Below are 25,710 nucleotides of genomic sequence, written 5' to 3'. Positions count from 1 at the left end.
ACCCCAAGATACACAAATATTGAGGATAAATCGATGTATGCAAAAGCACATAAAATTACATAACCACCTTCCCTACACCCCCAAGAACAGCCTCCGCAAAGGCATCTGCATCCCTCTGTACCGCAACCAGATCAACTCTACCCTCCAATGCATTTCGAACACCATCGACTACCTCCCTGGTCTCTAATACCTCTGACATGACATTCGCTTCTCTCACCCAGTATTCGTTTACTTTTCCTCTCAAATCTTTATCCCTCACCGTCGTGTTACGCATTAATGCTATCCCGTTCAATTTTCCTCTCGCCTGGTCTATAATTCTCGTCGTAGCTTCTATTTTCTCCGCCGTTGTGGGGGGAGTGAGGAATGCTCGGTTTGTAGAAGATAGGTAAAGAAGCCAACCGACGAGCCCATCTAATGCTGCTAATGCTATATTGCGGTAAAGTTGCATGTTCCAGTAAAAGTGATCGATCTCCTCAAGTCTCAGCGCAGTGGCATTATTCGTATGTTTGTATTGTGTGACGAAATAGATATCGAGGACCGCAATTGCGCCAGCTAGAGTGGTAGCTTTTCCGCGCCACATATTTGCTTCTTTTCCAATAAAGAGAGTACTGGTTGCGAGAGCCAGAACGCAGAGATTGAAAAGATGTGGTATGACGATGCTCACGAGGGAATAGAGTAAGTAGGATGGAGGATCCTCGGGGTTGCAGAAGAGACAGTTTATCATGGTATCTGGACCGTATTTTAGGTATAGGAGACGTGACTCTTTGCTCGTAAATGCATTTTTGAGGATTTCGTCGGTGGGAGTAAGACCAGTGGGACGTAGGGTATGAAGACGGGTAAAGAGGACATCGGTTGGAATTTGTAGACGAGACTGGGTGAGTGTGAAGAGCGAGGGAGTGGTGAAAGTAGGGAAGGTTTTGACGAGGAAAGCGAGAGAGGTTATGAAGAGAATCGTGAGAGCGCGAGATACATTTGGAGGAACAGGTTGAACTGTGAGACCATGGGCTTGAGGAGCTGCGCGTTGCGATCGATAGTAACCGATTGCTTTGGGTAGAATCAGTGGCCCGAAGAATATTACAATGGACTTGATACTGTGGGTGAGTTAGTTTGTGGATCTGTGAGCCTGCGAATGGTAGGTCCAAAAGAGTATAACTGGGAGACAAGAAGCGAGAAGAGTACGTACGTCCCAAACGATATTCCTACCATGATATATGTGCGAAGCTCAACTTGTCAAAAGTATTATAGATTTGGCAGTTTGGATCGATTCCTGATTTCTTCAGAACACGTTCGCGATAAGACAATCAAAGGTATTCTGCCATGGAACAATGATAAAGGCGGTGGCTGCATGTAGTTAGTGCTTCCTTCGCGTCTCCATTAGTGTGGAGTCTCGAAATAATTCCGCATAAATAAATTCTTGAAATTTTCATTCTTTGAATCTTAACAACTACAAATCAGCCAAAGTTAAGCACAAGTTGTCTGAAATATGAGCAACGCACTTGCGCATGAGAACATGACTCTGTTCTCTCGTATGCGCTTATTATTCTCGAACTGCAATGTCTCTTCGTGGGAACGATTAGGTATAGTATTAATTTGACACACATGTAGTGGCACTTTCGAAGCTTTGGCGACCCATTTCTCAATGGTCTCTCACAGTCAAAAAGTATGCCCAGATTAAGCCCCAAGTACTCTGCCAAGAGTCATCTCACTCGTGTTGCATGATCTCAGCGTTAGCTATGAGGATCTTTGCGTCTTAATTGTTGAGAGACATTCTTTCTATCATATTCTCGTGTTTCGTAAAAATGTAGAAATATTCGTACAACATCGCGTTCGTAAAGATATATACGTATCAAGAATTGTAAACCTCACAACTCTTTCTTGCCGGGCTTCTCTGCACCTTGTCCGCCAGCCTTCATAGGCTCCTCCATCTTCTTCGCCCTTGCACCAGTTTGTGTTCCCAAAACTAACGCGACCACTGCAACCAAGGCATCACTAACCAACAGAATCACAGCTGCGCATGCAAGTGTCCATGCTTGTATACTGATACTTCCCAGTGGCGCTCTAGGGAAACTCAACAACCACTCCGCGTAATAAGGGAACCATCCTTTGGGCAACCAAAACATAGCTTGCTTTGAGAACCAGAATTGTAACAACATTCGTAGACCATTCGTGCCCAACCAGCGGAGCGTAGAAACTGAGGAATCAAAGGTAGATTTGGTGGAATCGAGAGAGGATTCTGTGGGCGAGATGTTAGATTTGAGCCACGTATTGAAGTCTGTAGGTTTGGGTATGTAGGGACGTACTTGATTTCTCCAACTGATCAAACAACTTGTCGTGCTGTCTGCGCAATTTCGCCCATTTGGCAAATTCATCTTGACTGCTCGTAGCATTCATTTCATGACGAACTTTCATGAATTCTCGCTTCAATTTCTTTTGCTCGCCCGCGGACTGCGATGTTGGTGTCGGGAACATATTGTAGAGATTCCATAGCTAGGAGTGGTTAGATGATTTTGTGAGAGGAAGATTGAATGGTAAAGGGACTTGGTAAGGATAGGTATTGAGAATTGGAGAGCTTACTATATTATTGATCGCATCTGCACCAAAAGTATTGACGAGGTGGATGAGTAACTGGACAAGGAAACATGTAAAGAGGAGAGACGGCATGTTTCCAAAGTTATGTAGTCGAAACCGACTGCTCCTTTCTTCAAAAACTTCCTGAAAATGTAGTTGTCGGTACTGTGTCGTGTCCGTTTGATGGTGGGCTGTTATACTCGACTCTTTGTAATTTGTACGGAAGCTTCAGAAGCTCGGACCATGTTGAGGTCATCACGAGAATGGAAACTATCTCTGGAACTACCACAGTATCTTCTCAACGACAGCGAAAAAGGCATTTCTTTCGGATGGTATAATCCCCAAGTACATTCAACTAATAGATCGCGTTAGCAAGATGAATATCATTTGAATGATTTTACACATTGTACAGCCACCTCAGAGTTCGACCTCATGTCACGAGCACTTGATAAAGATGCTATTGCATCTATGAATGCTAGCGATTCTCAAAAGGTCTACGACGATATCGTGAAAGTACTTGATCCTCGTTATCATTCTCTCAGACACGAGTTGATAGACTTTGAGCTTCTTGGGAAAGGCCAGTTACCGGAGGATGTCAATACGGTAGTCCTCGAGAACAGTGTTGGTATACCTAAAATCAAACTCATCCAAGCATTTGTTATTGCACGGAAAGTGTTCTTCAACTTCAAAGATCTGGGCCCCAAATATTCAAAGGAAATCCGGGATGCTACTTCGATCATTCTTCTCACAGACCCGGAACATTTAACCGCGTGCAACGCTCGAAAAAGACTTGTACAAAGTATTCGAAAGAAGACTGTATTTGAGCTGGGATTGGAAGTAAAGAGCGAGTTGCGATTCGTTGATAGTCTTTTAACGTCCCACCTCAATCGTCATACAAAGTCACCGACGCTTTGGAGCCACAGGAGATGGCTTCTTGAATTTCGTCAATCCAAGGATTTACCTCTTGATGTATCTCGGGACCTTACATCAGTTGTTATGGTGGCAGCTGAGAGGCATCCTCGGAATTACTACGCATGGTCTCACATGAGGTGGTTGATGGAATCGGTGGAAGGTGATGAAACTACCTACCTTACAATAATATATAATGTAAAGAAGTGGTGCTTGGGGCATCCAGGAGATACCTCAGGGTGGTCTTTCCTCTTATCCTGTCTATCTTCTCCTATATTTTTGACAGCGACGTCTCCGGTTGACCGAAAATCCTCGATATGTGAAGAAGTTCTTGGAATGGCAGTTTCATTGAAATGGAAAGAGGAATCTTTATGGGTATTTCTTAGGACTTTGGTGGCATCCGGAAACATAACAGACAAGTGTAGATTCGCATTTTTACAGACCTTGGAAGATTTCAAAGAGTCCTCGGATGATGCTAAAGGTCAACAAATAAGTCAATCTGCGCATGAATGGTATCTGGAATATGGGCAAAACATGCCGCCTCATTCCATCAAGACATAACGTTTCAAGAATTCAGTGTAAGACATCTTAATGCAATGTGCCTCTTTACCAGCCGTTTGTCCACCCAAATCAAGCCCGTACGGAGATTTCTCAATGTTCGGTTAAATGTCAGACCTTCTAGTCGAGGAAAAGGATGAAAAGGTGATTGACTATTTGTGATTGTTGTTTTGTTAGAAACAACTTAACACCAAGGAACCCATATTGGAAGACGTCGAGAATTTCCCAACAATTGAGACCGTTAACATATTCATCAAAATAATCCAAAATAGGGGCCCCTGCATTGAAACATTTCTGGGGGATTCACAGCGCCCCCAAGATCCGAACGGACTGGTTTGCGCCACGGGTGCAACACGAACATGGCTTTTTGCAGTAGCGACATCTAATTCGGCTGGTTTCTGCCAACATACGAAAAAGAAATATTGATATGACAAGGAGTCAAGACAATTGGGCGGCCAAGAAAGGAACGTCTTTTTCGCTCACGGTAAGGCCCGTAGAGGCTCGAGAGAGGGTCATGATTACAATTGAAGTAGTCTCGTAGTGACTCGTGAGAGATCAGAGTCTATGTTTCAGAGTTCAGACGGTTCGTTAATTGAAAAAGGTATATCACCAATTAAAAAGTTAGAACAGTCTCGAATCTCGAGTGGCACCTCAAGTTTCCCATGGGTCTTCTCTCAGATACTTAATGTGGCGTTCAGCACAGACAGTGAAGTCGTCGTAATTTAGAAAAATCCCATTATTCAGGAAATTATGATTGGCTTAATGGAATTGACTATTCTGTGTTAGTATCCAAAAATGGCTATAGAGTTGCATTGAAATGACTAACCTAGATACCTGGTGGTGGTAGATGTGTTTTTGACTGGATTTAGCAGTACGTAAACGCAAAAAGCGCCAATGCCTAGATAGGTAGGTAGGTAGGCAGTAGGTAGGGAGGTTGGCATGTACTTTGGTAAACAGTAATCTAGAAGTTAAGAATATCAACAATCAAAACTTTGTGTAGAATGTGAATTCTTATCGCATCGACCTCCTATCCCACTCATTCGATTCATCCGAGTCATTGTGAGCCAGTTAGTTCTCTTTTCCCCTCATTTGAAGAGGAGTAATTGCTGATGATGACGATATCATACATACTTAGGTCTGTATATCAACAACATGGGATGATATCTGGGTGGCTCGGTGGGTTGAAGTGGATTGATTCCGCCGAGGCCTTAGACTGTCAATGCAGTTTTGAAGGCCACCGATGCGGTTGGCAACCACTCACAATAAAGTATATCCTTAGCCTCGCCGTATGTGAGTCTCTTAAGCAAGTAGATCTTTGACCCCTGATTAAAAGAAATATTAAAAAGCGACCGAAAGAGAGCAAAGGGGAGAAAAGTACATGAAAGGGTCTTGAATCAGTTAAATGCTGGAACTAATCGGAGCAGCAGAGATTAATGATCGCCAAATCCATAAACGAGCTTAACCTAATTGGGCTTTAGTGTACAGTTTCCCACCAGGAACAGACGCTAGTAATAAGAGTAGCAACTTGCAAGAGCAAAAGTAGCAAGAGCAACAAAAGCTCCCTCCACATTGATTGATTTTGGATGCCACCTTTGGATTCTAAAATATGCAGTCTCGCAGCAGTTCCTAGCAGATTTCTAGATTTCCTAGATCCCTACTGGTACCTGGAGTAGTCAAGACTCAAGAGCAAGCAATCAAGCAGCAAATCAAAAGAGCGAATCAAGCAAGCCAAGGCCAAGCAATGCAACCTCTTCTTTCCTACTTTCACTCGTGCCATACTTCATACTTCCTTTTTAAACTCTCTCCTCCCCTCCCCTACCTCTCTCTGCATCTACATCATCTCCCTCTTCCTTATCTCACCACATCCCGAATATCTTCATAATTCCGGGCTTTCCTTTTTGTATTTCATAAGATTGGATCATATTCAACTTCTTTGGAGGGGACATCTTTTTTTCTTATCTTCAAGCTGCCATACGGATCTCACAATTGGCATTCACGACTTTAGTCTCATTCTCTTCTTCTACACTCTCGTACATATTCAAATCGTAACAAGCACAGTTGACGGCTTCACTGTCTTTGACCAGCTTGGCATTTTTAATCTTTTACATCTACTATCACACGACAATCATAATATCTAATATCAAACCAAAATCCATAGGGTCCGGTACTCCCAGTCAGGCTCATCTCAAATTCACCCATCGGTGAATGATACAATTCAAATCATTTGATCTTACCAAAGAGACAATACCTGATTCAAATTCCCCTTCGAGGACACTCTCTTTTTCTTCACCAAACATTCACGGTCTAGATCTCCAGACATTCAGATCTACCACCTTCAATTGATTACATACCTCGTTGGAAATTCAACTTCACAAAATACCCAATTCCTCAAAGTTCTGCATTACATTCGACATTCATCACTTGAGAGCTCGACTTGTGTGCTTGGCCCTTGGCTGACTTCGAGACCCCACTTCTTGGAGATACTTTATCCTATCACCAATCATGTGGTCCTTTCACTTCGTCTTGCTCGCATTATTTGCACTCTTCCAATTTTCCACGGCATTTTACCCTTTTGTCCCAGAATGGAGGCACCAATCATACAAGTCCCTTCCAGAGACATCCAAGAGGAGCGGGAAAACTCGTGAGAACAATGCTGTTCTCAAGCTTGTCCAAAAGCTCCCATCTGTAAGTTGAAGGTATTTCGATTTGATATGCTTTTGCTAACTCATCATTGTAAGGCCAATAAACCCAGAGATGTTCAGATTCGCGAGCTGACAGATCGACTTATTCGCAAATATAACCCTGGAATGGGACTTAAAGCTACTAAAGTCGAAGAGCGTGAATCCAATCTTGTGAAATATGACGATACGTCATTGTCGATTCAGACTGCGGCAACTCCTTCACAGACGAACAGCGCGGGAATCCTGCAGACCGGAACTGATTTTTCTTATTTTGCTCAGGTGGAACTAGGGAGCAAGAATGATCCTCTGTTGATGTTGCTTGATACAGGAGCTGGAACAAGTTGGGTTATGGGTCCCGATTGTACCTCTAGTGCATGCAAGACTCGTGCTTCCTTTGGTGCAGCAGACTCTGCGACTTATAAAGCGGTCAACATGGATTTGGATATTGCGTACGGATCCGGCCATGTTACTGGAACATATGCTACCGACACGATCAATTTTGCTGGCATGAGTCTTCCTTTAACTCTAGGAATCGCCAATAAAACCAGTGACCAGTTCAACTCTTTCCCATTCTCCGGAATATTAGGCTTATCCCAACAAACTGGTCCGGTCCCGAATTTCTTACAGACCGTTGTTAGCTCGAAGTCTCTCAAGGCCAATGTATTTGGAATGGACTTGAACCGTGCCTCGGATGGTACGAATACTGGAGAAATTAACTTCGGTGCTCCGGATACTTCACGATACAGTGGTGATTTAAGTTATACAAGTGTCGCCAAAAACGGCCCAAATCATTGGGCACTTTCTCTTGATAGCGTGGGAGTTGGCAATACTCAACTCAGTACTACTGGGAGATTGGGCTACCTCGATAGTGGAACATCTTATATCTTTGGACAACCAACAGATGTGATAGCATTCCATGCACTTGTACCCGATGCTGTTACCACGGACAATAACACATGGACAGTACCTTGTTCCACCACTACATCTATCTCCTTTACATTCTCTGGAGTTACATATAATGTTTCGTCTGTAGATTGGGTAGGGCCTTCGGTGGATGGGGTGTGTACAAGTAATGTCTATGCTGTGGCTGTGGTTGACACAAACTCGTGGTTGATTGGCGATACTTTCTTCAAGAACGTGTATGCCTTGTTTGATGTTGATCAAGATCGTGTTGGTAAGTGTATTCTATGCTTCAATTTCTGAAACATGTGCTAACAATTGTAGGTTTGGCGCAGAAGAAAGCTGTTACATCCTCGGCAACATCAACATCTTCTTCTGGTGGGCTTACCTCTACTCTTACTCCTTCCCCTACTACACAAGTCCCCGTATATAGCACTAGCACTTCCACTGTCGATCCGACCAGCGTCCTTGTTCCTGGCTCTGGATCCACAGTAACCACTTCTGCTTCTGAATCTCTATCTAACACACGCTCCGTAGTTTCTTCTGTTCAAACAGGAAGCTTAAATCCTTTACTCCCGGAAGAATCAGCCTCAGCTAGCGCTCAGTCTCCTGGAACAACCGTGTCGGCGTCATCATCTGTGACTGCTACTGCCACTCAAACTTCGAGTGGAAACCAGGTCAATAGCTACTTTTCTTCGATGACTGCTTTTGTCGTCATTGCAACAACCCTTCTTTTTTAGTTAAAAAATGATACCCAGGTCTTTCTAAAATATGGAGAGATCAATCCGGAGCACTTGATTTTACATTTTCTGTGAGAAATTGGACAGCATAGTACGGCATAGCATAGCATAGCACATGGAGCATGGGTCTGCAATTATGGTACGACAATAACTGAATCGAATAAGTCAATTTTACATAGAGGGACTTCAAAATAAATAAGATTTCTTCCGAGTATGCTGATTATGATGAAATCTGCATGATTTATTCGCAAGTGAAGTGTGTACTCTGGTACCTAGGTATGTTTTGTATGTATTTTTTCTCTCAATATTCTTGTCAAGAGGCGAGTATGTTATATCCTAAGTGGAAAATATCTGGCTTCCACGGGAAGATGCTAATTGAAAGTTGATGAATGTGAAAGAACTGGAGGGTTGGCCAGTGTGGTCTAAAGATTACAGTCTGATAATCTTGAAGAAGAGGGCCAGTTATTCAATCTAAAGTAAGAGTGTGAAATCGCACTTGAGATCAAGTTATCTCGTAGATGTGTGAGTGAGGTTTTTTTTTGGCTTGTTGTTTCATTACAACTGTTAGGTCATTTCTTGATCGTCTTGAGTGAGATTCTTCTATTTCTCTTGGGTTTGAGTTCTGAGCTTTGAGCTTGGTGTTGGGCTTGGTTCTGTCTGGCTGTTGCGCTGGCTGCCTCGCTGGGGTTTTTGGTATCTATCTATCGCGATTGCGAGGTTGTAGAGGCTGTGGTGTAGATGGATGGATGATGGAAAGATTGAAGGATGAAATAATGGATCTTTGTGGTGATGCTTGGGTATTTGAGGAAGATGTAGTGTGTGTTGAGGTGGCTGGTTGGATGGGATGGGGGGGGATAGGGGATAGATAGGTGTTTGTTGGTATCACTTCGGTGGTGATTATGACGTCTTCATGATAGGTATACTGTATTGATTGATGTTATGTCTAATCTATTCTAAGTTCTAGAGCTATGAAAGCTATATGCAATACGTGCGTACGCTAGTGAGCTAGCGCTCACGTGCGTATATTCACTCGTATCGCAACAGTGTTACTCTCGTAAGTGTAGGAATCTGAAATGACTGTCTTTTCTGGTTGCACTGTTATTTCACATTATGTCCAAAAAGTTTTTGAACGTTAATTGTCTTCTCAATAACTTAACAGTCTTCATTTGAGGTTGGTTTTGAACACCTTTTAAACATCGTATAAAGTCTGGAGATCCTTTTTTTGAACAATGTTCCTATGTTGTTTGATTTATTTCACGATAAAGCCTTGTTTTTCAGTCATACAGTATCAGTTCATATTTTTCCAACTGATATCCAAATCGAAATTTCAACCCTACGTGAGTAATCGATCTTGTCAAGACTCACTCACTGCTCGCTCGCCCTTTGTGACGTGACTGGTTGAGCAAGGATGAGGATGATTAGAACTCATGGTCAAGTCACTGATATTTATGATTATGACGCATTATCATTACATGAGTTTTTAGGTGTGAGTGAAGGTGGAGATGGATATTCAATGCGGAGCCTGTACTTCTCTCGTTGTGTGTTTCTTTACTTTGGTACACACATTTACACATTCGCGTTTTGATATTAATGTTGATGTTGACAACCATACGGAACAATTTTTAGAAACAACCCAAACTTGCGAAAACATTGGATTGACCTGCTTCGCACCTCTTGCATTCTTTCTCTCATACTCTCTACGACTTTCCATCACGTTGCGTTGCCTCACGTCCCCGGGCTTCATTTCACTTCGATTTGGGCTACTTCGCATCCTGGCCTATCGCATTCCATCTCGTCACCTCTATTCCATTATTTGTGGTTTTTGGAAGAGAAAACTTCTACTCCGAATCCGCGAAACTTCGATTCTCGGTCCTGCGGTCGGTAGTCTCGGATTTAATAACATATCTTTACATTTACATTCAGCAACACATCCTTACATTCAATAATATTACCGGGTTACAACATTTAGCCATGTCGATAAGATCTGCAGCTGGTAGGAGACCTGTCTCGGTCTACCGTGCAGTCGCGCCTAGTTCACAGAGTTCTGGATCATATTATTCGTCAAGATCTGGGTCTGGATCAATTTATACCGAACCGTATGATTATGGTTCGTATTCGTATGATTCGTATGGTTCCAGATCATCCGACGGCGGCAGCGAAGTTTTGGAGGGACATCGGTCTACTGGCCCGCGTACATCTACTCACCATCAGCCGCATAATGATTTTAATGAGAGTGGTTCACATATACAAGATTTGGAAAATGGTGTAGCAGCCACACGTCAAGAGTGGAATGATGGAGTAATTGATCCTCCTGAAACGCTGTTGAGGACTGCAATTTGCAGGCGAGGATTGGATATGATTGCCTCTTCAGATGCATGTAAGGAGCCTTCGCTCAAGCTTAGAGTGGATGGAGTGGATGAAAAGTTGAAACAATTGGAGGTCGAGGCAAATGTTCGAAGGGCGCGAGAGGGAGAAGAAATGCAGGATATGGCGAGAGACGCGGAGAGAAGAGAGAATGAGAGGAGAGGGGAATTCGAAAGGCAACAACATTTGATGCGAGAAAAGGCTGCGGAGAAGGAAAGAATCAGAGACGAGAGGGCAAAAATCAGAGACGAGAAGGAGGCAAAGAATAAGAAAAAGGCTGAAGAGAGGAAGCAGAAACGGATTGAACAGCAACAGAAGAAAAAAGTTATCCAGGATAAATTTACAGCAGCTATGAAAGAAACGAAGAGGTTGAAGAAACTAGAAAATGAGAAGAATGAAGAGCAGCGCATTCAAGAAAAAAAGAAAGCAAATGAAAAAAAATCAAGCAGAGATAAAGCGGCAAGAGATCGAGATATCCGGCGCGAGGCTATTGATAAACAAGAAAGAGAAGCAGAGGAAGAAGCAAGATACCAAAAGGAGTTTCAAGAGGAAGAGATGAGGTATAATGCGAAAAAGGCTCTTGAAAAAAAGGCCAAGGTGGCACTAGGTGGTAGGGAAGAAGAGAGTAGGAAGAGAGTGACAAGCAGGGCAGTGGCGTTTGCGAAGAAGGTGATGGATGACCGGGAAGATAAATTGAATCGGGAGTTAGATAGGGTGGAGGAAAAGATAAAACAGTTAAAGGGACAGTCAAGGTAGAGTGATGGTGATGATTAGGAGGGAGATTGGGTTGGGAGGGATGGATGGATGGATGCATGTGATGTTTTGGGGATTATCAGTGTAAGTTTGCGGGGTGGATTTTTTTTATAGGACTAGTCTGGATTTTCGAGGGGATTTTCTTTAGAGTGGGTTTGGGTATCCGTTGGCTTGGTCTATTTTTGTTTTTGTGGGTGTTTAGTGGTTTGAGTATAATAATCGCGGCGGAGGAAGATCAATAGCAAGTGTGATTTTTAGATTTAACATACTTCTTCAAGTTCATAGAGGTCATTATTGCACAACTTCTACTTGTTTGATGTATGTGTGATTTCTTGATGATATTTTCACCGTATCGACCTTCTTTTTATAAGGGTGTCAAAGTACTTTACACAGAGGGTTTATCCACATGACATGAAATTCGACGAACTGAGGTTGTGGTGTTCAATATTTTATTGATAATGCGGGCTTCTTCAAATGTAACCGTTACGAGTTTGTGAAATATGATTGAAAAAATAACCTGGAAGCTCTTGAGGTGACTCGAATATCTCCAACATGACTCCTTCGTTGTAACACCTCATGATATAAATAGCCTCGGACCATTACAGTGAATAAGTGATGGACACATCACGTCGATGGAAAAGAGAAGAAGGGTCTCCTTATTTTCATTTACCTTGACTCTTTAAACTTTCAATGATGATGCAATTAGTTCAGAAAACTTTTAATACATATATTGTGGCTGCCTTGGTTTTGTGAGCATCGCTTATGATTGTTCTTGATAGCTCGATACACCGAACAGTTGTCACGAGAGGTTTTTACTCGTGGATTGTATGCACTCCGAGATATCTCATTCACTACATGCTTGTTGTGTATTTATTTCTCGAGTGAGTAAAAGCCCAGTGATCGATTGGTGGGTAGATTACTCGGGTTAGAGTATTCCATCCTCTTTGTTTTTGAATAATTCCAACATCGTATATTCAAAGCGCCGGATATAATGCCAAAGAGGAGATAGAGATTTATACTGCGCATAGAGTATATTTGCTATAGGATCTCAACGCATAGAGATCACCTAGCCTACAACGCTGATCCTTCGCAGAAACCTCGAGTGAGCTCGCAACCGCGGATTTTCTTGCAGAGAATGCGTTATAATGTTTTTATCTTCACACAGTCTCCAAAACACGGTGTAGTATTGAGTTTTATATAGAATATTACGAAGAAGGAGGAGTTGCTTAATTCCTCGGGTAGGATTGACTTTGCTGCTTTTGAGTTTAAGGTTGTAGTGACGGCGTGAGAATTTGATTCGCTCGCTTAAAGCGCTGAACGGGTAGTTTCTTCATGGTGCTTCTTGAGGGCTAAGACCTTTAAAGTGGACATCTTGCTGTCTTGATATACTCCAAACCCCTATCTCTAGTGCTAGACTCATTAAGCTTGAGCCCATGATCTTAGCATATGATATTGCAATGATCACAAGTATAAAAATGGAGCGGGCAATATTGATATCTTGATGTTATTTCTATGCGAGTGGAGATACTGGATACAACAAGTGAGTCTCACTGCTCATCAATTTCACTGATTCTATGGATCTCTATCTCTCCAAAACCGACCTTCCAATTCTCCACTCCATACCCTCAACTCCCAATCCCTAGCCCCAAAACTAAACCCTACCAAACCTTCCACAGCGTCTCAAAAATCTCTCAACCTCCAACATCGTCACCCCCATCCTCTCATACTCCTCCCACAAATTCCGTCTCAACTCGTTTCTCATGCCCTCATCTACACCGTGTTCCCGCACCGTATATTCTAGAATCCGATCCCGGTATTGGTTCAAGATGGTATGATGATGTTGGATCAACACCCCCATGCGGTTCATTTCGTTCATGTTTTGGTTTTGTTGAGCGCTGGTCCAGAGGGTGCGGAGCTGTTTGCTGCTGTAGATGTTGGAGTCGCAGGAGCGGTGGAAGATGGGGAAGGGTTGGATTGTGCGGGGGAGAGAGGTGGATGGGATGTGGGTGGTTGTGGGATGGGAGAACGGGATCATTTTGTGTTGTTTTGGTGGAAGTACTTTGGTTTGTTTGTTGATTGGATTGTGTATATCTGGTTATAGACTTATATTGCATTAAGACTTGGGGGTTAGAGATAGAGGGTGTAAGGGACATGTTTATAGAGGGTTGAATATCATTTTGATTCTTGCAGTTGCATTCTGAATGGACGTTTCCATAGTATTGTAAATGGGAATAGTTGGCATAAGAGAACATTCATAATATCAAACAGGCTCTCAGACGGTGAATCAACTTCTCGGCATAATACATTCACAATTCAAGATACTGCCTTGCTAGATGGATTCTTATGAATTCCCACGATGTCATAATTCTTGAGGAAACAAAATCAAAACACAAACATCACATTATCAATATTCATACTTATGACTCCATCTATGTATGTGACCCAGTGATCCAATACCTACTTCCTAAAATAGCTTTAACAAAAGCCAGTCACCTCCAAAGAATCATAGCTTTATCCCCCAAATACCCCACACCCACGAGTTTCCCACGATTTCTCCACGCGAGCTACCCCTTTTACCACATGGCACCCTTGAGATTCGTCAGAATCCTACATCTACCACATGGAAACCTATCTTTTCAACGAGATATGTTTTCAGTCATCCTTCTACAATACAATGACTCCAAAATTTGTGGTACATATGATAGTCATTGAGGGGGGGATCGAGGGGGATAGCTGTGTCTAAAAAGGCATAAATAGTTTCAGTTACCCCCTTTGGAGAGACCTTTCTTTTGAAGCATCAACATCAAACATCTAGATCTACAATTCCAAACAGAATCAAAACCAAACAAAACTTCTCACTTCAAACTTCACCTTGACAATTGCTTCAATCTCCTCTTTGAACATCTCAGCACACAAGTCTATCCCGAATAATCAGCAAAAACAACTTCGAAAATACCATTCCTATCCAAACCTCATTCTCAATCATCCACCGAGATCCCCAAACCATCCGCCAAAATGCCCAGTTTCGACAACACCTCTGACCCAGCCCTCGATATAACTTGCCAGATCCCCATTTCCCAAATGACCAACGCCGAATGCTTAAGGGAAAAAACCGCCGCCATAAATCTCTGCTATCGTATCGAAAGAGAACTAAATCATAACCTCGACGCCGGCATGGTTGAAAATGACTCGAGAAACGTAGATTTGAACCGAAGGATTCTGGCACTTGACAATCGACGCCTAGAGATTAACGACCAAATCCTTGCGTTGGCTGTGGCTGCTCTGGTGAATCCGCCCAATACTGCACCTCAGCATTAGGTTCCTCTCTTCTTCCTTCTCTCTTCTACAGCATCCAACTGTCTCTCAGACAACATGGTAGAAGAATCCGCACCCCCGCACCCCCAATCCTCTCGATTCAATTTTGGATACCCTCGGTTAGACTACTCGTTTGCATTGGACTTTTTGTCTTTTCTTTTATCTTTTCTTTTCTCTCCCTGTTTTGGATTAATCAAGCAGTTTAGACAGTACATATCGTTGGATTTCTTTTCTTTTCTTTTCCTTTCTCTGTTTTGAATAAATCAAGCAGTTTAAACAGTACATACATATCATATCGTTGGGTTTCTTTTCTTTTCCTTTCTTTTCCTTTCTCTGTTTTGAATAAATCAAGCAGTTTAGACAGTACATACATATCGTTGGATTTGTTTTCCTTCCTCTCTCTCTCCCCCCCCCCTCTCTCCTCCTCTATTTCAAACATTCTTTACCACCAAACCTCTTCACACCAACACCAACACTCATTTATACACAAGCATTGGATTTCACAACTTCGGGATACATATTTAGATAGTCAGTCAGACATATAGACACATGAATAGATAGACACATAAATAGATAGACACATAGACACACAATTAATAAATAAATAATTATTTCCCCCAAACAAAAATCCATTTTAACAAAGTTGTTCTCTCTTTTAATAAATTTGATCTGATCTGAGCAATTCGAACTAATTACTTTTTTTCGACCAATTAAACTCAAATATATCGAATCACCTTTCATTAATATATACTCTCTTCATTCATCTCTCCACCCATCTCTCCATCCATCTCTCCATCCATCTCTCCACCCATCTCTCCACCCACCTCTCCACCCATCTCTCCATCCATCTCTCCACCCATCTCTCCATCCATCTCTCCACCCATCTCTCCATCCATCTCTCCACCCATCTCTCCACCCATCTCTCCACCCATCTCTCCACCCATCTCTCCATCCATCTCTCCACCCATCTCTCCACCCATCCTCACAACATCACTAACCTTAAAAAGCACAAAACAACCCAGAAATCCCACCCCACACACCCACACCCCCCACACCCCAAAAATACGCGAGGTAAAAAGGGGTTCCTCCTCTTAACCTTAACCTAATCATCGCTTTTCCAACAAACAAAACGACTCTCACATATACAACAACCTACTATGAACTCTACACATTAGAAAATCTACACATTAGAAAATGTACACATTAGAAAATGTACACATTAGAAAATGTACACATTAGAAAATGTACACATTAGAAAATGTACACATTAGAAAATGTACACATTAGAAAATGTACACATTAGAAAATCCATACATTAAAAAAAATTATATCTATAATATAAACTGAAACCCCGAGTACAATCAAATTAACTATATATAAATCGATTACAAAATGATTTTACATTTATTTAATTTAATTTATCTTATTTTCTTTTTCTTCTAATTTTATATTTTTTATATATTGATATTTATTCTATTCTTTATTTCATATCATATCATATCCTCTTCGAAACCCAAAATAAACTAACTCTTCGTTATTAATATTTCCCACGAGTAAGATTATGAATTATGTTTACATCAGGCTCTATCTATATAGAAATTTACAATAGGTTGTAATCTATCTGAATCTTTAAAGGAATAAGGAAATCTCTAAATGGGGTTTCTCTATATCCCTTCAAACTCACATTTCACATTTCACATTTCGCCTCCCACTCACCTGCCACTCACCTCTATTCCAGCCACGAGATATTACAACAATATATAACAAAACCCCGAAATTTCTTTCTTACCTACTACACACTCCTCCTACACACTCCTCATATACACTCCTCATACACACTCCTCATACACACTCACTCCATTACACCTCTAGCCCACGAATTAGACAAACTTTACACAAAACCAATGATACCCCAACTCAACCCATGCCACCACCACCTCATATCTATACATCACAGATCACAGATCACGAATCACAGATCTCGAAAAGTACATTTCTACATAAATCATATGTTAATTCGCTGATGCACATTCTATACGAACTAGGTAGTCAGAGTCTTCCTCTATACAATCATGAGTGCAAAACTCCGCTTTAGAAACATCCCTAATTCAACCATTTCTTCGCGCTCGTAACCATATTGATCGGTTAACAATGCAATCATTTATTCATTCCTTAATCTTTCCTTCATTCTTCATATGGATTTTCCTCTCCAAGTTCCTTTCCCAAACTCAATACGCCTTTCCAAACAGGCAGAATTACAATAGAAGAGATAACACCAATTCATGCCCATTGTGTATTGCAATTCTCCTTTTCCCATCGCTTCACATCATGTTAACAATTATGCAGTGGCACTATGCTGAAAGATCCATCGGATCTTTTGAAGCTGCATCCGCCGCAGCCGCAGCAACAGTAGCTCGCTCAGCTCTTTTCCTTTCCTTGATCTCCTCTTTCCAGAGCCTAATCTTTTCCGCCAATTCTGGAACTGGAATTACATCCTCAATCCTCAACGGATCACGATTATATGGATCTCTTTGATCACCCAATAGAAAAGCACTGATAGTGCCCCTATCTACAATCCCTTTGCTGGTAGGTAACATAACTGGATCTTCCATGAGATCTGCGGAGATAGGATCCAAGAATTCATCTGGTATTTCACCCAAATCTTGTTCATCTTGATCCTCAATCTCTTTGGCAATCTTGAATCGGGTCTTGAGACGTTCCCAAGCATTGAGATCTTCCGCTGATTTAAGTCCGTAACGTGTCAAAATTCGAGAAGCGCTATCGAAATTCTCGGGTTTATATGAGCGACCATCTCTAGCCACAGCTTCCACGAATGGTTCATGAACCCCGAGATTGATGTAAATTTCCACGAAATCGCTAAGGAAGGCCCTTGGTCTGAATTGGTACTTTTCCAGGTTCTCAACCTTCAAGTTGGTTGATTTACTTCCAGTGATCGTATCAAGTGTGTAGTTCAGCATTGCTGCTACACGATTAACAATCTCCTTCATAGTGAAGGAGGCACTCAAGGTAGAAGAGAATAACTTCATCATAGCAAGGGTCTCATTGGTCAATTGCATGTAGGATTGCGCTTGACCTTCCGCTTCACGTAATGCAGTTTCTTTCTGCTCTCGTTCCTCGGCAGTCATTGATGATTGTTCAGCCTCCTTTCTGAGTTCAACTTGGAGGTCATGGATCTTTGGAAACTTTGTAAGAGCCTCATCGAGAACAAAAGTGGCATCATTCAGTAAAAGGTTAACGAATCGCAAGAAAAAGTCCGTATTGGTTCTAAGTTATATTAGTACCTTTGCAAATCTTAAGATTATCATGCTATACATACTTGCTCTCTTGCGACAAGCGCTGTCTGTAGATATCATTCGGCCATACGCATTTGATGACTTGAAAGATTTCGTATCGAATATTGAATTTGTCGTAAAATTGAGTGTGTGCTCCAGTAGATTCACATTCTGAAAACAATTAGTACTATTGAAGATCATCATTTGAATTTTAAACTTACCAATATAGAACTTCAATAATGCGTGAAGTAAGTGATCATTAGCGAATTTTGATCCCATCAAAATATCACCCAAAACACCTTTGGTGCGATGATACACTGGCCAGGTACCAGCAAAAAGTAGAGATACGAGTTTTGCCTTCAGGTAAGGGTTCTTGATATACTCGGAATTTGTCAAGAAAGTGATGCTGAGTGCAATGATCTCATCGCCAACAGCTGAAATCATAACATCAGGGATGAATCTACAAAAATTTAGCCTTTTCCTAAAGAGTTGAAGAATAGAGGAACTAACCTAATGATAAAGTTAAAATTGGTAATGATATCCTCTAAAACGTATTCTGGAAGATAATCAAAAGCGGCAGGAGGCGTTGATGGTAAAGGCAATCTAATTTTTGTCAGTTAACTGTAATGGGAATGTCTCAAAGATGTATAATTATACTTAATAGTTTGACTAGGAGTATAATTAGACTCCGTAGCGATTCTCAGAAGCCAGACAGTAACGTATCTCATGAAGATCAAAGATTTTGCTTGCATAGGTTTGTCAGACAGAACACCTTCAATGGCCATTCTCTTCGACATTGCATTTTCTAGGACCTCATTGATTCTTTTGATTTTCTGATCAATTAAAACAGCAGCCCGAGGATCCTGAATTTGATTAGTGACAAACGTGGGGATGTTTCGAGGCTGGGTGCTTGACTCACCCGTGCCACTTTGACACGTTCTGCTTCAATAGCAGTCAATTGCTTTTGAATATATTTGATGTCTTTCTCCAGACTCTTATGTGTGGCATTAAGAGCTTCACTACCATAGTGATGAGCAGCCAGCGTCAGAAAGAAGATCTCGGAGATGAAATTAGAAGTGCCATCAACAGTGGCCTCATAGTACTTTTCGGAAGCCTTCTCATCAGCGTTCAACTTGGTCTCGTCCTTAATATCAACACGAGGAGCACGTCGTAGATAATCGATGTCGATCTTTGAAATCTTCGAGAATGTGGTATCCATAAATGGCTCACAAAGACCATCTAAAACGACAGTAACATTATGCATAAAGCCATCAGAAGATACTTCTTTTGGGTCTACCTGAAGTGCTCGACGCTTGTGATTTTGATTTACGATGTAGGCAAACCAATCCAAGGTTTTGCTTTTGGCTATTGGACTTGCTCGAACAAAGTGGTTGATGATATCAAGTAAATCTTTTTGATGGGTTTGTAAGGTCAATCGTAACGCATCTTGAGATGTGGCAATATGTCGCCTATCTATCGTCTTTGGCGCACTGAAGTATTCCCTAGTAACTTCTTGTTGCAAAGGAGATATTCTGAAGAAAGGGCCAAGTAGTGTGTACTTTTCGATGGTATTTGCTGAAACGGCCATTTGGAATAGTGGAGATTCGGCAATAGCTGTAGTGATTGGGTTGAACTGCGTAAGCAATTTGAAAGCCTACAAATGACATTAGTTCCAGTCGTTGATCTCTCCAATCTACGTTTCTTACATGAACGTATGGCTTGTAAACATCATTCATAGTCATATTAGAGAGTTTACTACTCATGCCTACAAATGCTTTGATAATCATAGATTTGGCCATATCATCCTCCGCAAAGCGAGCTACAGCTTCTTCGAGAAAGTCGGGGCAGATGCCTTTATCCTCACCAGGCTCCAACAAGAAGTAAGGGGTGAGGACATCTGTAGTTAGATTGATCTCTCGTCTGGGAAATGTTAGCTAGATGTAGACTTCCTCGGTCCCAAGAAACAAACTGGAAAATGTCCGGCATTTCGGCAGCAAAGATGCAATTGCTCATGCACAAGCGTTTAGCTTCCTTAAGAATCGCATCCTTCTGCCCCGCATAACCCCGCAGCCCCTTTGAAGCTTTTATAATTCGTTTCCAACATGGCAAGAGGTAGTCGAACACGGGTTTACTATGTGGAATGGTAGAGCACGCTTCCATAAGAGCACCATCAAGCTTATCAGCCGACAACCTAATCTCCGCATGTTCCTCCTCGAGCTCTTTTCTCAATTCGGGCAGGAATATCAGTTTATGATTCGAGGAATCGGTTAGCTGGTTGGGATCTAGAGTAATTCGAAAGATATGAGCAAGAATTCGATTTTCGTAGTCCTCTAAAGACTCTTCGGCGAGATTAGGTTTGCGGGTGGTTGGAGCTGGGCGAGGAGGTGTCTGCATGTCTGATTCAGTTCTGGATCGTTTGCCTAGAACGTTTTGAGAAGGATCAGTTCTTACAGACAATGGTTTCTCAGTAGAGCTTGCTTGCGCGCCCAATTTCGCGAAAGGATTAGCAGCTGGTGTAGGAGTGACGCTCGTAGGTTTAATATCGATAGCTGATTTAGCAACTGGTTGAGCCGATGAAGCATTATCTTTTGGTGCAGATGATTGTGAAGGAGGAAGAGATGCTGAAGCGTCTGCGCCCGCGCCAGGAATCTTTTCAGAACTCGAAGATGCGGAACCAGTTAACTTCTCCATGCGGCGGCGTCGGATCTACGAGGTTACAAAAATTAGCCACGGCGAACTCTGGGAAGTATAATAGCATGTAAAAATAGATACTCTTACCTGCTCCATCTTCTCCTTATCTGGAGCATCTGGCCCACTGGGTGGTTGAGGAGGTTGATCTGCCATATTATCAAATTGTAATGTTGATAATGTTGTGTTGGAAAGATGATAATATGATGTATCGGAGATGCTCTTATGGCTAAAGATAGTAGCCTTGTGGGGTGGATGGCTTTATCACTCAGTGCTACGATCAGCCTCCAGGCTTGATAATCGAGGAAACCTTGCAAGGGTATTTTACGTTACTCTCGAAGCTTCTACCTGGGGACTTCTTCGTGCGGTCTTTTGCATGCTGTACAAACAAGCCTTACCTCTCATTCAATGACAAAGCAATTATGAGTCTCACAATAGAATTCTTTCCAGACTATTCATGAATGAAATGAGATTCAATACAAATCAGAACACATCGGTCTAATATGGCTGAATTGTTCTTCCATAGGACAATAGTAGAGCCGAGAAACAATATGAAGTTCATTACAAGGTAAAGGATCCGATAGCAAGTTAAGCCTTTTATATGTGCATTGTTGAATAAGAGTTTCGAGTGAAGGGAGTATATATCGATATCTCGAGACAGTGATCATAAATTGACCAAGATGACTGCGGCCACTGTATTATATTGAAAATCGTCCTCTATTATACCTGTAACGAAAGACCCTCACATAAAGTCATTCATCCAGTCTTGTGCACAATGCTCCCAGCCCAAACGCCTTGCTACAAAGCAAATACGCTACATAAACGTGTACACGTCAAAATCAGCATTAATTCCTGACACCCATACTTTCCAACTTCTTGCAGCTCGACATGGGCATGTCTCTAGCCCGTTGAATCTTATCTACATCGCTACTGAACCAGCCTTGGGCTTCCTGGAGTAACTGACTTCGTTGCTGTACTTCTTGTTCGCAGCCAACCTTCAATCGTGAGACATATTGAACCTCCGCTTCTCGGTCGATTTGTGCAAATTGATGTGCACTAAAACCCTTGATCTCGGCAGGGTTTACATAGTAGTCAACATTCATTCTTGAGCTGACTCGGTGGTGGGTATGCGGCGGTATAGGATTGTCGAATCGCATAGAAGGACCACTAGAACCACCCCCAGAAAATAGTGACGACAATATAGGTATACCGAAGAGAAGTATGAGTGGCAATATATTTATAAGGGTCTGAGTCAACGAAGCTGGTGCTTCTGGCGGTGCATTTGGGTCTCTCGGCCTCCTCCTTGGTCTTCCACCTCCGAATTGATGTACTCTAATACCAGGTCCACCACCCAGGTTGAAGACGAATCCTGGCTGATCATTAAACATTCCACCACCACCTAAGAAGCTATTAGTTCCAATCAACTTTACCAGACTCGGGCATCGTACCAAAACCTCCACCTCCAAAAAATCTCGTAAACATCTCTTCCGGACTAATCTCCTCTTCCCACATAGATCTCCCACCAGGTCTCGCAGCAGCCCCTCCCCCAGCACTTCTCTGCGAAAATCCCGAGAAGGGATTTGACTGCGGTGCTCCTGCACCAAATCTACTATCTGGATCCCCGCCATATCTATCGTATTGCGTTTTCTTGTCCTTATCGCTCAAAACCCCAAACGCCCTACTGACCATCTTAAAAGCTTCATCCGCATGTTCGTGCCCATTCTTATCCGGATGAGTCAACAAACTCAGTTTCCTGTAGGCCTTCTTGATCTCCGACTCCGTCACTGTCGTTTTAACTTCTTCTAGCCCCAAAATATCGTAAAATGCTGTGGGCGCACATCTTCTGACCCTTATGACCGCAGCCTTTTGCTCGGTTGTATATTTGCGGTCTTGATTCCCTTGGTTATGTTCCCGCGATTTTGCGGTTCCGTTGGCCTTTGTATCAGCGCCAGAAGTGGTAGCCGGCATTGCGCCGTTATTTGTTGAATTGTAAGGATCGCAGACCAAACAGTGTATCTTGTCGTGTCAATGTCCCAATTATTATCAAACTTGAGACTTCGCAAATGCTAATAACTATTATATCTTGATGGTGTCGCAGTTTGTTATGGCCACGATGCTAAAGTGCTTGTCGATGTTTCTCTTCGCTATCGTGCGCTAATGCATGGACTGTATCGTACACCGGAATTTTGGGACAATACAAGCACGTGATGGCTATTTGTGTACCGTCGTCATAGAATCCGTATAGATTGGTTGCATACGAGTATACAAGTTAATGTAAATATACATCACGGTACGGTATTTACGGTCTATTTGAAGCTTTCTTTTCATACTTCTCATACTTTTCATATAAAAAGTTACTTTACCAATCGAAGAAAATGTCCGATCAAGACCAGGCAGTTGAAAATGCCAAAAAGACTACAATTTCCTACGCACAAGATTGGGGCCGTGAGTCTCATTCCCCTCAATTGACCCCTCCACAGATTTGAACATGTCCTTTCCCTCGCATGAAAGGTTACCATACATTCAATTCACTTTCTATCGCTTCGAGAGTAAAAGAAAACTAACCCATCTCTCACGCTAGGCTCCCCTCTTCCCCCCGTCCTCCTCGCAACCTTCACTACCGCTCTGCATGCTCGCCCCCTCCAGCCTCTTCCCCTAGCCTTCACCCCCGTCTTCCTCTTCAGTACCTACCTCAATCTCTCTGGGTATGCCATTGATTCCGCTGGCTTAACAGCGGCCTGGTCTGGTCTCTATCTCATCTTGGCAAACCGAAGGAAAGCGTCGGGAAAGAACATGTATGCAAGAATTGGGAGTAAATTTGGAGCGAGAGGTATGGTCCGAGGTGCTGCAATGGGTGTTGCAGGTTTGAATTTGGTTGGTGGTGGAATCACATATGCTTTTGGCAAGAGGGAGAATGAGGATAAAACTCTCTGAATGTATGAATAACAACGGTTGGGGGTATTGTATCATATTATGTATGTAGGGTAAGGGGATCAAAAGGTTATCACAAGAAAAATCTCGACAGCAGTAGCGGGGATGCCACTCTGCGGTCAATTGTCAACAGCAAAGTCATTGGGTTTAGAATCTAGGATTTCTCATGAAAAGTCTGGAGAGTTGTTTGTATGAAGAGTATCGTCAGGTGTGAATTAGAAGTTTATACATATTACAAGAAAGTATATTATAAGAATGCTGTACTCTATCTTGAGTATGTAAGTGAAGCGCGGTGGCCGTAATCCAATACCACCCTTTAAACTCCGAATCGCATCGGCCTTAACGCGCACTGCATAACCGATGTCTTTCTAATGCCCTATCCCAAAAGATACCAGTCCCACCCAATATACCCAAACACCATAGAGAATTAGTTGGCATGCATCCAGCTAGTGATCCCAAAATCTCATCAAGTTAAAGTAGATCCAGATAAGCAAGACCGCAAGAGCGAGAGTGCGAGCTTTCTTGTGGGACCTGGGGGCAGTTGGTTGAACTGACTGATTACGATCGAGCCCACTGAGACTTGAGACTTGATACTCTGTGATGTATTTGATATCGACATCACGAGCCTTGGGTGCGGCGAAAGTCTTGTACTCTTCAACGATCGACTGAACACTCCAGCCCGAGACGTGACGAATAATGGCGGCAGCACAACCCGTGCGGTGCTATAACTTTTCATCAGCTTGGATTCGATCCGAACAAGGATCAGAGTTAATTACCTTGCCATGATTGCAATGGATTAATAAGGGATGATTTTCCTTGTCAAGAGAGATCCTCATGATTTGGTTCATGATATGCTCGGGAATATCGACCTTTTTGGTTCCTTGCATTTCGATGACATAATGACGTATGCCATGAGCCTCCATGAATGCGAGAAATTCGGGAGGGAAGTCTTTCTTGACGAGCGTGCTTCAGAACTTAGTACTAGCCATCAAACTCGGTCATGCAATTACTCACACGATAGATTTCAAACCGAGAGTTCCTAGATACTCAAAGTCCTCTTGTTGGGGGAAGCTGCTACGATAAATTGCATTTGGAGCAATGACGCCAAAGTTAAGATCGTGCTTCTCCTTCTCCTTCTCTTTATCCTTTTGCTTCTCCTTGGCCGAAGCTTTGGTAGTGTCAACTGATTTGGTTACTGTCCAATCTTCACGTTAGCTAATGATCCAATATACAGGAATGAATACATATGAGTTTAATCCAATTACCTTGCGTTGCAATCGTTTCGGTTTTGGCAGGGTACAATGTCCCAATATCCTTTCCAACATCGGCACTTTGGAGGGGGCTTTGGTGGGATGAGCTTCTAGCCTCTCTGTGCTTCTTGTCCTTTTCCTTTTCCTTGTCTTTCTCGTCTTGATTGCTGCTGTATCTGGCCTCGTGAGAGGCCATTGCGACACCTGCGACACCTGCGTTTCCTGGCTGCATAATTTCTTGTTCTGTAGCGAAAACTCTTGTCGATCGTCGGGAGATTTTTGCGACTAGTTCATCCGCCATGTTATTGATGCTTGTAGAGTTATTTGGAGATTAAAGTGATATATGTACGGATTGTCGTTTGACAATGGTCCTTTTTGAGGGATCTAATAAGTATATCCTCAAGGTAGGGATCTCTGACGTATGTTGGTGCTTGGAAAAAGGGAATCCTCTTGACAAGTGAAAATTATCCTCTGACGGTTGGCCGCTATTGACCACGGATAACTTTCTTCATTAACATGCTGTAGATGAATCGGTTAAGGTGGTCTTGAGATGTTTTGAGGGTGGTAGGTAGATGTTCTGCTGAAAGTCGTGGTGTCGTGTGAGGTTAAGAGGAAAGGTTGGATGGTGTATGTGGATTTGTTTTTGCGTGTACGAGGGAGGGAGGAGGTAGGTGAGTTCGATCGATTTTTGATAAGAATAGAAGGAAATACCGAATACCTTAAATTCTGGGGAAAATTAAAGGAATGAGCATTGTGCGAG

At 42.4% G+C, this 25,710-nt stretch overlaps 11 protein-coding genes across 12 annotated transcripts; 5 read left to right on the top strand and 6 right to left on the bottom strand.

Moving 5' to 3' along the window:
- Nucleotides 1-55: 55 nt before the first annotated feature.
- On the bottom strand, nucleotides 56-1,206 carry EAE98_011679 (uncharacterized protein; the record flags this gene model as incomplete). The annotated part of the gene is made up of 2 exons (XM_038959302.1): nucleotides 56-1,091; nucleotides 1,184-1,206. The coding sequence occupies 2 exons, from the start codon at nucleotides 1,204-1,206 to the stop codon at nucleotides 56-58; spliced, it is 1,059 nt and encodes a 352-aa protein (XP_038804360.1).
- A 656-nt stretch (nucleotides 1,207-1,862) lies between these two features.
- On the bottom strand, nucleotides 1,863-2,661 carry EAE98_011678 (uncharacterized protein; the record flags this gene model as incomplete). Its single annotated transcript, XM_038959301.1, has 3 exons — nucleotides 1,863-2,233; nucleotides 2,301-2,487; nucleotides 2,575-2,661. The coding sequence occupies 3 exons, from the start codon at nucleotides 2,659-2,661 to the stop codon at nucleotides 1,863-1,865; spliced, it is 645 nt and encodes a 214-aa protein (XP_038804359.1).
- Nucleotides 2,662-3,000: 339 nt separating this feature from the next.
- Nucleotides 3,001-4,038, top strand: EAE98_011677 (uncharacterized protein; the record flags this gene model as incomplete). Its single annotated transcript, XM_038959300.1, has 1 exon — nucleotides 3,001-4,038. The coding sequence occupies one exon, from the start codon at nucleotides 3,001-3,003 to the stop codon at nucleotides 4,036-4,038; it is 1,038 nt and encodes a 345-aa protein (XP_038804358.1).
- Nucleotides 4,039-6,537: 2,499 nt separating this feature from the next.
- Nucleotides 6,538-8,356, top strand: EAE98_011676 (uncharacterized protein; the record flags this gene model as incomplete). Of its 2 annotated transcripts, XM_038959299.1 has the most annotated exons (4): nucleotides 6,538-6,720; nucleotides 6,774-7,890; nucleotides 7,941-7,994; nucleotides 8,154-8,356. In XM_038959299.1, 4 exons carry the CDS (start codon nucleotides 6,538-6,540, stop codon nucleotides 8,354-8,356), a joined length of 1,557 nt encoding a protein of 518 aa, XP_038804357.1. The 2 variants fall into 2 exon arrangements, with proteins under 2 accessions (XP_038804357.1, XP_038804356.1); XM_038959298.1 differs by having other exon boundaries at nucleotides 7,941-8,356.
- Nucleotides 8,357-10,327: 1,971 nt separating this feature from the next.
- Nucleotides 10,328-11,476, top strand: EAE98_011675 (uncharacterized protein; the record flags this gene model as incomplete). The annotated part of the gene is made up of 1 exon (XM_038959297.1): nucleotides 10,328-11,476. One exon carries the CDS (start codon nucleotides 10,328-10,330, stop codon nucleotides 11,474-11,476), a length of 1,149 nt encoding a protein of 382 aa, XP_038804355.1.
- Nucleotides 11,477-14,488: 3,012 nt separating this feature from the next.
- On the top strand, nucleotides 14,489-14,791 carry EAE98_011674 (uncharacterized protein; the record flags this gene model as incomplete). Its single annotated transcript, XM_038959296.1, has 1 exon — nucleotides 14,489-14,791. One exon carries the CDS (start codon nucleotides 14,489-14,491, stop codon nucleotides 14,789-14,791), a length of 303 nt encoding a protein of 100 aa, XP_038804354.1.
- Nucleotides 14,792-15,528: 737 nt separating this feature from the next.
- Nucleotides 15,529-15,768, bottom strand: EAE98_011673 (uncharacterized protein; the record flags this gene model as incomplete). The annotated part of the gene is made up of 1 exon (XM_038959295.1): nucleotides 15,529-15,768. The coding sequence occupies one exon, from the start codon at nucleotides 15,766-15,768 to the stop codon at nucleotides 15,529-15,531; it is 240 nt and encodes a 79-aa protein (XP_038804353.1).
- A 718-nt stretch (nucleotides 15,769-16,486) lies between these two features.
- EAE98_011672 (uncharacterized protein) lies at nucleotides 16,487-20,925 on the bottom strand (the record flags this gene model as incomplete). Its single annotated transcript, XM_038959294.1, has 9 exons — nucleotides 16,487-18,073; nucleotides 18,126-18,252; nucleotides 18,303-18,541; nucleotides 18,592-18,684; nucleotides 18,739-18,944; nucleotides 19,001-19,735; nucleotides 19,788-20,001; nucleotides 20,051-20,787; nucleotides 20,860-20,925. The coding sequence occupies 9 exons, from the start codon at nucleotides 20,923-20,925 to the stop codon at nucleotides 17,140-17,142; spliced, it is 3,351 nt and encodes a 1,116-aa protein (XP_038804352.1). The 3' UTR covers nucleotides 16,487-17,139.
- A 689-nt stretch (nucleotides 20,926-21,614) lies between these two features.
- Nucleotides 21,615-22,737, bottom strand: EAE98_011671 (uncharacterized protein; the record flags this gene model as incomplete). Its single annotated transcript, XM_038959293.1, has 2 exons — nucleotides 21,615-22,168; nucleotides 22,218-22,737. 2 exons carry the CDS (start codon nucleotides 22,735-22,737, stop codon nucleotides 21,615-21,617), a joined length of 1,074 nt encoding a protein of 357 aa, XP_038804351.1.
- A 407-nt stretch (nucleotides 22,738-23,144) lies between these two features.
- On the top strand, nucleotides 23,145-23,703 carry EAE98_011670 (uncharacterized protein; the record flags this gene model as incomplete). Its single annotated transcript, XM_038959292.1, has 2 exons — nucleotides 23,145-23,214; nucleotides 23,351-23,703. 2 exons carry the CDS (start codon nucleotides 23,145-23,147, stop codon nucleotides 23,701-23,703), a joined length of 423 nt encoding a protein of 140 aa, XP_038804350.1.
- Nucleotides 23,704-24,146: 443 nt separating this feature from the next.
- Nucleotides 24,147-25,251, bottom strand: EAE98_011669 (uncharacterized protein; the record flags this gene model as incomplete). The annotated part of the gene is made up of 4 exons (XM_038959291.1): nucleotides 24,147-24,422; nucleotides 24,477-24,666; nucleotides 24,715-24,895; nucleotides 24,966-25,251. The coding sequence occupies 4 exons, from the start codon at nucleotides 25,249-25,251 to the stop codon at nucleotides 24,147-24,149; spliced, it is 933 nt and encodes a 310-aa protein (XP_038804349.1).
- Between the last annotated feature and the right edge of the window lie 459 nt (nucleotides 25,252-25,710).

This window comes from Botrytis deweyae (assembly GCF_014898535.1).
Source record: "Botrytis deweyae strain B1 chromosome Unknown BDEW_051, whole genome shotgun sequence".
Lineage (NCBI taxonomy): Eukaryota > Fungi > Ascomycota > Leotiomycetes > Helotiales > Sclerotiniaceae > Botrytis > Botrytis deweyae.
Note: the sequence above shows the minus strand (reverse complement) of the source record. Positions and strands in the feature narration are given on the sequence as shown.